This window comes from Ursus maritimus, unplaced genomic scaffold, assembly GCF_017311325.1.
Source record: "Ursus maritimus isolate PB19 unplaced genomic scaffold, ASM1731132v1 scaffold_27, whole genome shotgun sequence".
Taxonomy (NCBI): Eukaryota; Metazoa; Chordata; class Mammalia; order Carnivora; family Ursidae; genus Ursus; species Ursus maritimus.
The window spans coordinates 17,729,294-17,742,127 of NW_024425230.1; the positions used below are offsets into that span (position 1 = coordinate 17,729,294).

The window sequence follows — 12,834 nt, forward strand, 5'->3', positions numbered from 1 at the left end:
GCTGCCAGGAGAGCAGGATGTGGGCTCCACGCCAGCTCTGGTGCCGCGAGTCCTCACCCCGCAGCGTCCCACAACATGCCAATTAAGCCCCTTATCAGCACATGAAAAATGTATAATTATTCGGTCAGCTTTGGCGCGCTCTGAGCCGCCACGGGGCCACAGTTTTGCTGCTTGCATTTGTACGTTATTATTTTATGTTCTAGCTGCTCACACTGAATCCGAGGTCTGCATCTTTGCCAAGATGTGCATAGCAAACTCCTTTTTCTCAACTTGGGCTCCAGGAACATTATCTATTATGGATTGTGAATCAGGCTGCAGGATGTGAAGCTTCCTGCCTCGAGTTAGCATTAAGCTTAGATAATAGAAAACCCGGATGGGACCACAACTTCACTTTTCCCCTTGGCCTTCTTCCTCCAAGGATTATTTCCAGGACAACAACAGGTGATTTCAGCCCCTGGGCTGAGAAGAGGGGATGAGCGAAAAAATGGTGATTGATACGTTTCTTTCACAAGCTTGGGAGTTTTGTTTCCAAAACATCTGCTTGAAAATTTCCTTTCTAGAATTCTCCACAGAGGATGTGGGACTATCCATTTATCATACATCCATAGGGCCAGGTGGAGCGGAAACTGAGCCTTCCCCCTGGACATAAACAGAAAGGTTTGGACAAATCAAGAGGATTCTAGGTAGCAAGCACTGTGTAGACTTTCTGGAGATTACAGAAATTCTCTCTTTTGGGGAGTCCGAGACTGAGGGATTTGCAGAGCCCTACCTCAACCACAACACAAATGTGAAAACAAACTGGTCTGTTTTAATTTCAAGCATCAGTAGAAGCAAAGAAAAAGAAAAATCCCATAAGGACAGGTGTCAAATGAGAAAGGGACAAAGTTGGCAAGAATTGGCATCTGTCAGTGTCTGAGGGGTGACTTGGTGCCAGTCACACCAGAGAATGAAGGGGATGGTGGCATGTAGGCGGGTACTGAGCTAGAAGTGGGGAGAAGCCTTTATTTGGTGCTTTGTTTTTCAAGAACCTGTTGCTCTCACATTCCCTTAAGTTCTTTGGAATTAGAGGTTGGAACGAAATGAACATTTATTAAGGATCCTCTCTATGCCAAGTTTTCACGCTCATCACTCAACATCACTCTCTCTACCACCTGTGAGGGAGGTGTGATTGTTCTGTCTTGTAGATGAGGACACTGACCCTCAAGGGTTCATGACAGAAACGTAGAAAATCCCTAAAGGAAGGGCGTGAAGTGGATCTTGTCACTCCAAAGTCCTTCCACTGGTCTCTGTCGCTTACATGACCTAGGGAATGCCCACTCATTCTTTATGTTGAAGGTATTACCTTGGCCTGATGGAACCTGAAGGTTGAGGGGATATGGATTCTTTATGAAAGAGGGAGTCTTATTTAGGACTAAAACCTTCCATATCTTGTTTGTTATGTGGATAAATAACTCTTGATAAATGAAGGTAGCACTTTTGATTTGAGTCAATTGGATATTTTCAATATTCATCCCTCTATCCATCCATCCTTCCATCCCTCCATTCCCCCTTCCCTTCCTCCCTCCATTCCTCCATCCATCCATCCATCCATCCTTCCATCCCTCCATCCCCCCTTCCCTTCCTCCCTCCCTCCCTCCCTCCATTCCTCCATCCGTCCATCCATCCATCCATCCATCCATCCATCCATCCATCCATAGCTTTCTATGTGCTAAAAGACATCTAGAGAAGACTATTTGGTAGGATGGTGTGTTAAGAATAGAATGTCTTTGGATCTTGGCTCAGCCATTCAAAACTTTTGTGACTCAGCACAAACTATTGAAATTCTCTTTACGGAAATTTTTTCATCTGTAAAATGAGAATTATAGTACCGATTCATGGGCCTATTATATGTTTAGAGAAAAGTGGATGTAAATAGGTAAGCATGGTGGTATGTGCCCGATAAATAGCGATTACTATAATCAAACACAGTCCCTGCTTTCATGAAAATGCAATGTTCAAGTGAAAAGGTAGGAGGATAAAAATATTTGTAGAGCAAGTCTGCATGTGATGAATGCCATGGTAAAGGTAAAACATCGAAAACAAATTCTATGAAAGTTGGGAGAAGAAACCTTCTGGCTGGAGGTTCAGGAAAGGCCTCAGAAAATGGGTCAGATTTCAGCAGGGGAAGGTGTGGTCCCCAGAGTGGGGAGGGTGCCCAGTGATCTTCCCCATGTCAGAAGAGTGTAGAGAGGATTCGGGGCTTACCATGGCGCCGCGTTTGAGTAAAACTGAAAGCTCATGAAGGGGAAGAAAGGAGATGGAAATGAGAGTTTGCCCCCGTGCAGGAAAATCTTGAGTGTAGGCTTCAGATCTAACCAGGCCCTTGGGAATGGCTGCCTGCCTCTAAATGCGGGTGGTGGCGGCCACAGGACAGTCAGCCAAGGCAACAGTTCTTAAGCTATTTGGACAGGGCGTCTTTTGACATGATCACATCGCCGCTTTTTCTTGTCAAGTAGTGTGATGTGTTCCCCCCCAACCGCCCCATCGCTGACCTGCCTTCTGTTCCTGGTCTTCTTCCTATCCTTGCCCCCAGCTTCCAGCCCTAACCTGCAGACCTTTCCTGTCACTTTACTGAGCCCTGCACCTCACCCCAAACTGAGCCTCTCCCTGTTCCTAAATCCCACCCCAGGGGAAAGCCTGGGATGAATGGAAGCTCAGGGATTGGGGGAAGAACACTGTTTTAAACAGTTCTCCTTTTCTTTCCTTTTTTTTTTTTTTTTTTGATCTGGAAGAAACAAATTGAGAGGCCCATTTAAATGTTCCCATGTCAAAGCAGCTCTGATAACATGGCTGTATTTAAAGACCAGCGTTGAGTTGAAAAGTCCTATCCTCTACAAAAATACTGATTTGAAGGGACACGTGCAGCCCAATGTTTGTAGAGGCGTTATCAGCAATAGCCCAATTATGGAAAGAGCCCAAATGTCCATCAACCGACGAATGGATAAAGAAGATGTGGTGTATACGTACACACAATGAAATATTACTCAGCTGTCAGAAAGAATGAAATCTTGCCATTTGCAAGGACATGGATGGAGTTAGAATACATTATGCTAAGTGAAAGAAATCAGTCAGAAAAACACAAATACCATATGATTTTATTCACATGTGGAATTTAAGAAACAAAATGGATGAACATAGGGGAAGGGAAAAAAAAAGAGAGGGAGGCAAACTTTAAGAGACTCTTCATTATAGAGAACACACTGAGGGTTGATGGAGGCAAGTAGGTGGGGGGTGGGCTAGACGGGGGATGGGCATTAAGGAGGGCACTTGATGTAATGAGCACCAGGTATTGTATGGAAATGTTGAATCACTAAATTCTCCTGCTGAAACCAATATTACATTATACGTTAACTAACTAGAATTTAAATAAAAACTCGAAACTAACAAAACAAGTGGGGTAGTTTAAAATTAAGTCACACAGAAAAAAAATTGTTTCTGATGTAAAAGAAAAGAAAAGTCCTATCCTCACTTGGGAATTGAGAGCAGTTGGCATTTCCATCCCCTGAGCCCAGATTCTGGATCTGACTGCCTCCTTGAACACCCATCTCTGTAAGGCAGGGGGGAGGGACAGAGGGCCAACATCGCTTTCAGAAATTTGGCATTACTGGTGACATGTTGAAGCAAATGGCCAACACAGAGACCCATGCCCACAGAAGGAATCTGTAACCTGGCAACAATTACTCCACAACTGACTCAGTTACTAAAACTGGAACCACTTTTTTTTTTATTGTGGTAAAATATACATTACATGAAATTTACCATTTTAATCATTTGTAAGTATAGAGATCAGTGGCATTAAACGCATTACATTGTTGTGCGACTGTCACCACCCTCCATCTCCAGCACTTTTTCAAGTCCCCAGGCTGAAACTTGGTACCCATTAAGCACTGATTTCCCACTGCCCCTCCCCCAGCCCCTAGCCATCGCCATTCTTCTTTCTGTCTCTGTGAATTTGACTATTCCAGGTCCTTCATTTGAATGAAATCACGCAGTACTTGCCCTTTTGTGTCTGGCTTATTTCAGCTAGCATGATGTTTTCAAATGGAACCACTCTTCCAAAAGCTGAACGGTGTCAATCTGAGCCCTGGGAGTTGGGGAAGTTTGTAACCAAGGAGGGGAGTTGGTCTGCGTGACCAATTACTGTTATCTCTAAGAGTGGAGTGCGCATCTCTGAGTCAGGCGGGCTGGGGGCCTCTTCCTCTTTCAGAAATGGGCACAGAGAAATGCACCTTCTCGGCTGTGACCTCCAGATCCTCTTGCTAAACCTGAAATGAAGGCACTTGAGGGTTTGTGGGATCTGTACTTTTTCACTGAGCGAATATTACTTCAAATTGATAGCTCTCCACACCAGGCTTTCATTAGAGAAAAGAGTGTATAGGATGAGGCAGAGATTAAGAGTAGAGATTCTAGGAATGAAAGAATAAGGGGGACAAAGGACATGGAAGCAAGCAGAATAGTGCCGAGTATGTGCACAATACATATTTGTTCTTGCCCTCCCTGCCTCCTCTCTCCCTCCCTCTCTTCTGTCCTGCTTCTTTCTCTCCTTCCCTTCTTTCTCTCCTTCCCTTCTTTCTTCCCTCCTTGCTTTCTTCCCTTTTTAAAATACATTTTTGCAAACTGAATCCGTCCCCATAACAAACACCCAGATGAAGAAACGGTGAACTCTCAGCATCCCAGAACACCCCCTCCCTCCCTCCCTCCAGTCACTGTTCCCCCAGTGTAGACGCTAGCCTGGTTTCTAATACCACCAGTCAGTCATGCATGCTCTGTACTTCATATAAAGTACAATCCTCCTTTGTGTCTGGCTCCTTTGACTGGGCCCTGTGAGCTTCCTCTATGTGGGATGCCTGTAGTTGCAGATTATTCCCATTCTCCTTGCTGCAGAGCATTACGTTGTAAGAACATACCGCGAATTATTTGTCCTTTCTAGAGTTGATGGTATTTGGTGTCCTTTCCTTTCTTGGGTTCTAACAAACGTCGCTGCTGTGAACATTCTAGTACGTGGTTTTGCGAGCATAGGTATGCATGTTGGAGGTGGCTTGAGAGGCTTTGCATGGAGGAACTTTGTCAGATTCATGCTCTATGTGTTCGGTTCCCCCATGTGGTCCCTCTCATAGTAATAGTTCAAATAATAACTAAGACTTATTGAACAGTTGGGAACTATGCAAAAATCTTCAAATGCATTGTCTCATTGAATCCTTGCAGCAACCCTAAGAGGCAGGTAGTATCCTTATCCTCATTTTAAAGCTCTAAAAGACTGGAGAGGTTGACAAGTTTCCCACTGTCACAAAGTGAGTGAGTGGCATCGCTGGGATTTGAGCGGAGGGACTCTGACATTAGTGGTATTGCTTGGTGTCATCTCCAGGTGTATTGACTCTCTGGGGAAAAGGAAGGGCATCGAGAAGTTTCTGAGCAGGTCTTCCTAGGTGGTAAGTGCCTGCTGGGAAAATGAAGGACCCCCTCCTCCTGCCCCTCAGTTGGCATCCCTGGGGAGGATAGCAACCGTCCCCACAAGGCTGGAAGGACTGGCCAAGAGGATGCCTAGAACAGGGGTCAGCAAACTCGGTCAAGGGCCAGAGAGCAAATTTTTTACGCTTTGTGGGCCATAAGATCTGTTACAACTACTCAGTCCTGCTGCTGTAGCTATACATGGTATGCAAGGGAGTGGGCATGGCTGCGTTCCAGTAAATCTTTACATACAAAAACAGTCGGAGGCTGGAGTTGGCCAGTGGGCGGTGGTTTGCCGACCCCTGGTCTGGAGACCTTTGGTCACAAGCCTGGTATAACGGTGGGAAGTAGGATGGAGAGAGAAAGTATCGTGCAGCAGGGCCTGTTGCAGCCGCAAGATCCCACGGGGGATGTCCCCTCCTCTTCCATGGGTGTCCTGCTCGACCAGCAGGCTGCCCTTCTTGCCAAGGCAGCAGATGGAATGATGCTCTGGATGTCAGGGTTCCTCTGGGGGCAAGTCTTACAGAACCTGAAATGCACAGTCCAGAAGCCATGTCCCGAGTCATTTCTGCTGCTGTTGCCTTCACTTCTCCAGGGATCGGTGGAGGCAGTGATCGTGTCCATCAGCCCTCTGGGAGTGGGCTTTCAAGGTCATTTCAGCAGCATTAATCAGCCTCACAGTTGGCTGTTCTGTAGTTGTGGCTTGCATCCAACAGCACCACCGGCACAAGATATCAAACTAGCACTTCTCAAGCTAGGTTCTATCGAACACCAGTTTCCCTGGGATGCCAATAGGTGTTCCACTCGCAGAGGGTCTTAGTGACAGATGGATTTGAAATGTCATGATCAATTTACTAGAGGTCTTTACTAAAAGATCATTAATCTTTTAAAAATCTTTTCAAGTCCTTATGTCTTTCGGCCCTCAGTTTAAACGTCTTACTCAAAGATTTTCCAGGTCACATGGTCCCCTATCTCTAGTTTGACTCTCTGCAAGGAACTTATATTCCCTGGGATGCCCAGGTGGCTCAGTCAGTTAAGCATCTGCCGTCAGCTCAGGTTTTGATCCCAGGGTCTTGGGATTGAGTCCCACATTGGGCTCCTTGCTCAGCGAGGAGCCTGCTTCTCCCTCTGCCTGCCGCTCCCCCTGCTTGGGCGCTCTCTCTCTCTCTGACAAATAAATAAATAAAATCTTCAGGAAAACCCCCCTTATATTCCCTGATACTTCTTTGTGTCCTCCCTTCCTTCTTCCATCAGGGTAGGAATCTCATTTGTCTTGTTCCCTCCTTATCTCTACTACCTAAGCACTATTTAAATCATAGTAGGTGCTCGATAAATATTTGTTAATTGAATAATAAAAGGTACATGGTATATTAAGTTGGGGATATAATATATAGCATTTCCAAACCATCTTGGGGACAGGATAATTTTTATGGTAAAACCCCACTAGTATCTCACAGGACATTAGGGAGCCATGGAACACATTTGGGAAATGACAGTCATAGGCCAATGCTACATTAACTCACTGCTGGTCCATGAGGGTTGAATTTTTCCTGGTCTGGAAACTGACCTCTGGAATGTTGAAACTATTCTGATCTTAGTCGCTGCAAACTTAGTTCTACTGGAAACTGAGGGTCATTCCTCCGTTTAGTGAATTCTGCTAGCTGATTACTCTGCCACCTGTCTGCAGGTCTTGAGTAGATATGAATTCTGGTCCTCGATAAGGAGAGAGAATATAAGCAACAGATGTGGAGGTTTAGAAGAAGTTTCTTCCTAGAGGTCAAGAGAGCCATTCTGCTTATGATCAGGATTCCAGGTGGTGATAAGGATGGCATTAGCCTCAGGTTTCAGATGAAAGACAAGGTCAGATTTCACAGTTGGGGTATCTGATGAAACTTTCCCTCAGGAATTTGGGGAGAAGGCAGCATCTGTAATAAGTGTGAGTAATGAATTGTCTCCCTATCCTGCCAAAAACAAAAACAAAACAAAAACAAAACACACCCCCCCAAAACCAAACAAACCCAAGTGTTTGGGTTTATTAAAATCTCTAATCTCTGGATCCCGCCAATTAGTACAGTTCAATGCCCTGCATTTCTGAATCCTAATCGTCCTTATCCCATCCCTCTAAAGACTTGAATTAATCCAAGTAGCTCCTATAACAACGCAGATGTCTTTCACTTTTCATATTACAAAGAGGCTATAAGCAAATCCCCTTTTCTCCTTGGCTTTCATTATTAAATCATAATATATATATATTATCCATCCATTGGCCCTTGACCGAGTTTGCTGACCCCTGCTCTGGTATATGTCATATACACTATATATACATACACATATAAATACATACACATACATACATATATACATATACATATATATTCTAAAGAAAAAAAGATTCCCTAAATGACAGCTAAAATTTTGGACTGTAGAAGAGGCAAAGATGATGATAACGTTTAAAGAAGAATGGGTATTAAAATTGAAGGAGTGTTTTTGCTGTGAGCCACTCACATTTGTTGAGCTCTTACTATATGCCAGGAGCTATTCTATGCATTTTTCATGTATTTTTTCACGTAACCTCACAACACTCCTATACAGTAGGTACAATTAATATCCTCATTTTGCAGAGGAGGAACACAAGGCACTTGCTCCCTGTAAGTAGCAGAATCAGGATTCGAACCCAGGCACAGCCAGGCTCTAGTTTGCTCTTAGCCATCGCGGTTACTTATCAGGTATAGCATCTCTTTTCCTTTTATCTGTCCTTGTTACCAATAAACATTTTTTTTCCCGATTAAAGAAGTAATACAAGGAAGGCGTTGGGAGAATGGGTGATGTGGTTGAAGGGGATTAGAGGTAAAAACTTCCAGTTATAAAATAAATAAGTCACGGAGATGAAAGGTACATCATAGGGAATAGAGTCAATGATAGTGTAATAACGTTGTATGGTGACAGATGGTCACTACACTGAATGTCGTGAGCATTGGGTAACGTACAGAATTGCTGAGTCACTATGTTTTATACCTGAAACTAATGTAACATTGTACGTCAACTGTACTTCAACAATAAAAAATGAAAAAAGTAATATCAACTCATTATTATAAACATTTAGTTAACACATAGATATAAATTATAGGGAGTAAAAATGCCCCCATCAAGTCCTGCTCCGGAAGGCAACCACACAAGGGTCTGCCGTCTATTTTTTTAGATGGTTATATACAAGCGATAATATGTATGTTTCTATAACTATGATGTCTGTATCATTTTAACACACTATTGTCAGTTTGCCTTTCCAACACATCAGTATAACTGAGGATCTTTCAAGTCAGCACATTTAGACCCAGGTCAATCTTTTGTGGTCATTATATAGTAGTTTAGTATATGGATGTACCATAATTTAAGTAAATAGAAGTACATTTTCTTCTAGGGTTTCACTTGAAGTTGACTTTATGTTTTTTTCTTTTTTTGATGTTGGATATGTTACATTCCAATAGTCAACTTTACCGAACTTTCCTTTCATGGGTGATTATTATTACTATTTTTGCATGCAGCGTTATCTTCATTTCAGGTGTATGATATAGTGATTCAACACATCACTTATTGCTCATCACGACAAGTGCACTCCTTAATTTTCTTTTTGATTATTTTTGTCCATGAGATATTTTTCCCCCATGATCTCACTCTTACATTTAATGATGTTTACATTTAACCCTGTAGCATTCTCTTTTTCTTAAGCATTCCTGCTTTCATAGAACTGCTCTGCCATCCCACACTTCACCAGCATGTGGCAAAACAGTTAAACTTATATTCTTCACATTTCTTTCCTGGAAGATCCCAGTTCTGTAACATCCAACAGAACTCTGCTTGATAATATTTGGAAGCTTTACATTTGACATAAATGTTTATTTAAAATGAACATAAAAAGGTTTCCTGGCTGGGTTTCAGGAGGCCAGAGTTGATTTTGGATGCTGCCACTAACTTTCTGTTTGACTTGAATCCCCTGGGCCAGCATCCTCTATGTTTTGATGGTTTTCATACTTCAGTGCTAGGAGATTTTCCCAGCAATATCATCTGCTTCCTTGCTATATTATGACTCTCTTGTTATGGTTCATTCATTTATTGAACAACTCTCTTGTGCCAGAGCCTGTACTAGGTAATGGGTGGCAAGGTTCTCAGAATATTATCAACCAGGCACTATCCTGTTGAAAGTCTTCCAAATGCTAATGACTAGTGTCAGGAGGAATGAGATCCAGAATGCTGCGGTCACACCTGTCCCCCTCTGCTCCCTGGACCATTCTATTCTGTGGTGACTGGCTGAGAACACATTATTAGCATCACTCCAAGTCTCTGGAAGAAGATCGAACTCAGCAGGTGTAACATGTTCAGCTATGCCTATGTACCTTTGTTAATTCATACTAGTCTTTTTTTAAAATTAAAGGGCAATGATTCTCAATCTTTCAATTTTTTTTTTTTTTAATTCCAGGAAGCAGGGTATCACAGATCACTTTTTGATGGCATTGAAATCTAAAGACTCCCCAGATAAATGCATGAACAAACTTTTGCAAATAATTTCAGTTTTCACTTTCCTGAGGTCTTTATTTGGGTCTGTTTCATGGCATGGAGCTCTTGCTCTTCAAGGTGGGAATAGTTAGAGGTAAGTTCTGATTGCACAAGGGAAACCCCACAATACTGTCCAATTGAGTCATTTCCCTCATGCCTCCAAACCGAGCACAATATTCTTATTTCCAAATCACTACTTAGTCTTACATCTTTCATTCCTGATCTGTACTTGTGAAAGTCATAAGTACTTTTGCTGGATCAACTGAAATGTTACTTTTCCCTCCAAAAAAAAATCCCTTTTCTGATAACCCGAATGGATGATATCTCTCCCACCTCCGAAGTAACCCCCAAGCATGTGTACTTCTCTCTTAAATCATCTGTTCTTTGCTTTGTTATAAATATAGACGTTCTTTATTCAACAAACTTCTGTTAGGCATTGGGAATCCCAAAATAAATATGACATGGTCCTTGTCCTCCCAGAGCTCACTGTATGAACACGAACCAGATATACATTTGAGAATCTCCTGAAAGTTGCAGACCCTCTCCCTAGATAAGCATATGTATACATTTAAACCAAGCATTTAAATCTTAGAGGATTTGCCTGCAGTTTGAATAAAAATCAATGCCACGTGATTGCTTGGGTTAACATATGAACAAATGATTATAATGCATTATTATAAGTGAAGAGATAACAAAATGCCCCGTATATTTTTGGAGGAAGGGGAAATCTCAAACAATCTCTAACCTTCCATGAACTTCTGCTCCTGAATAATAGATTAGATAATTCAGAACAACGTTCACACTGGACCCAATTAAAAAGTGTGGATAAAATAGGAATACTTTTTCTAAAGAGCATTAATATTCTAATAAGATAATGAACATTTAATGGATTGAGGTCAGGAGAGGTAGGGAACCCAGAGAGAAGAGCAAAACTCTGGCTCTTCTGCCTTGGGAGTCATTTATTGTTTTGGAAGGTGTGGTTGGAAAGGCTGAGTTGTATATATTCTATGGCTTTGCCCATCGAGAAGAATAAGAGTTAAGACATAGGACTTGCCAAGAATGGGGACCTTGGCAAACTACTCTCTGCTTTTGAGCTGATACCGGAAGGGCTGCTTCCTAAAAGTAAAGGTGAACGAGACATAAGCTCATCTTCACGTTGAGCTATTTTCTTCACCTTATCTTGGTGGCCCAGAAATGTCTTCAGAATTGGACAGGTGGGGGCGCCTGGGTGGCACAGCGGTTAAGCGTCTGCCTTCGGCTCAGGGCGTGATCCCGGCGTTCTGGGATCGAGCCCCACATCAGGCTCCTCCTCTATGAGCCTGCTTCTTCCTCTCCCACTCCCCCTGCTTGTGTTCCCTCTCTCACTGGCTGTCTCTATCTCTGTCAAATAAATAAATAAAATCTTTAAAAAAAAAAAAAAAAAAAAAGAATTGGACAGGTGGTCTCAGATCTCTAGGGGCCCTGGGTGCCTGGAAGTACAAATTAAAATCTCATTAGTGGAAGAAAGTGTCCTACGAGGCCTTACATAAATTCTACCAATAATTTGAAAACTAGGCACAAGGTGAAATAAGTCAGTATAAGTAAATACTAGCAGGAATAACATAACAGAATTAGATTCCAGTTCTCTGGAAACTGGAATTACCAGACCCAGAATGTAAGGGAGCTTTGGTTACTATGTCCAAAGAGATTAAGGGCAAGTGTGAAAAATTTGGCAGTGAACTATAATCCATCAGAGGTGATATGGAAGATTTGAAAAGGAACCAAGTGGAAATTCTTAAACTGAAAAATAAAATAATCAGAATGAAGAACTGGATGGATAGGGTTAACTGCAGATGAGACTTGGCTGAACAGAGAAGTGAAAATCAGGTCATCAGAAATTATCCAGAACGAAGCACAAAAGGTCGAAAGAATTGAACATTAGAAGGGCAGGTAGGAGTCATAGAGGATAGAGTGAGAGGGTCTGGCTTACATGTAGCTGAAGTCCTGGCAGGATAGGACGGAATGAGGCAGCCATCTTTAAAGGCATCATGATAGAGTCCCCACCCTTCAGTATGATCTTCATTCCTTGAAAATAGACACAGTGCCTGACTCAAGTCCGTTTTTCCCGAAATACCTAGCAGTACTTCATTGTTTGTTGAGTTTGTCAGGTGAGGAAACTTCCTTATTATGTTCTATTTCATTTTATGTTTTTGGAATCATGTTGGAAGTTCTTTTAAAATAGCATATCTTTAAAACAATATTAGGAAATTGCTATCTGATGTAGACAGACATTCAAATATCCAGTCTCTGTATTTGCACTCACCACTTCAAAACGTGGAGCTGAATCTACAGCTAACGTTGTGGGTGAAGTTGAAGCTCTCGTTTCTGATCTGATGATTCATTTTGGGCCAAAAAATCCCCTCAAGCTCACATGTTATCTGTTATACTCCACTTGGTTTCTTGCTATTTAAGCTTTATAGCAGACTTTGGCAATGAATTCTAAAATTCTAATCTGGTCACAGCTAATTCAAATATTCTCTTTACTTGCTTTTGCTCTGCTCCCTTTAATGATATGGTATTCTGATAAGTAACTTCATGTTTTCCTTTAAAATAGGAAACATGATGTTTTATAAGCTTCCTGGGAAATAGATTTGAAGACAGAGATTTACTTGCAGAAAGTTTCCTGGGGAGTGCCTAGGGTCCACGCACGGGGGCGGAGGGGGGCGGTCAAGGGGGGACGGAGAAGGAAGCAGGATTGGACAGAGGGATGAGTTCAACCTGCAGTGTAGTCACAGCAAAAGCTCCAGCCGATCTCAC

The 12,834-nt window shown here is 42.4% G+C and overlaps 1 protein-coding gene across 1 annotated transcript in view; it reads left to right on the forward strand.

Annotated features, from left to right (window-relative positions):
• The first annotated feature begins 5,839 nt into the window (after positions 1-5,839).
• The window catches only part of AGBL1 (AGBL carboxypeptidase 1), a 689,944-nt gene continuing 682,949 nt past the window's right edge, over positions 5,840-12,834 (forward strand). Inside the window, exon 1 of the mRNA XM_040642611.1 lies at positions 5,840-6,282. Within this exon, the coding sequence (XP_040498545.1) occupies positions 5,840-6,282 (443 nt within the window). The remainder of the gene's footprint in view (positions 6,283-12,834) is intronic.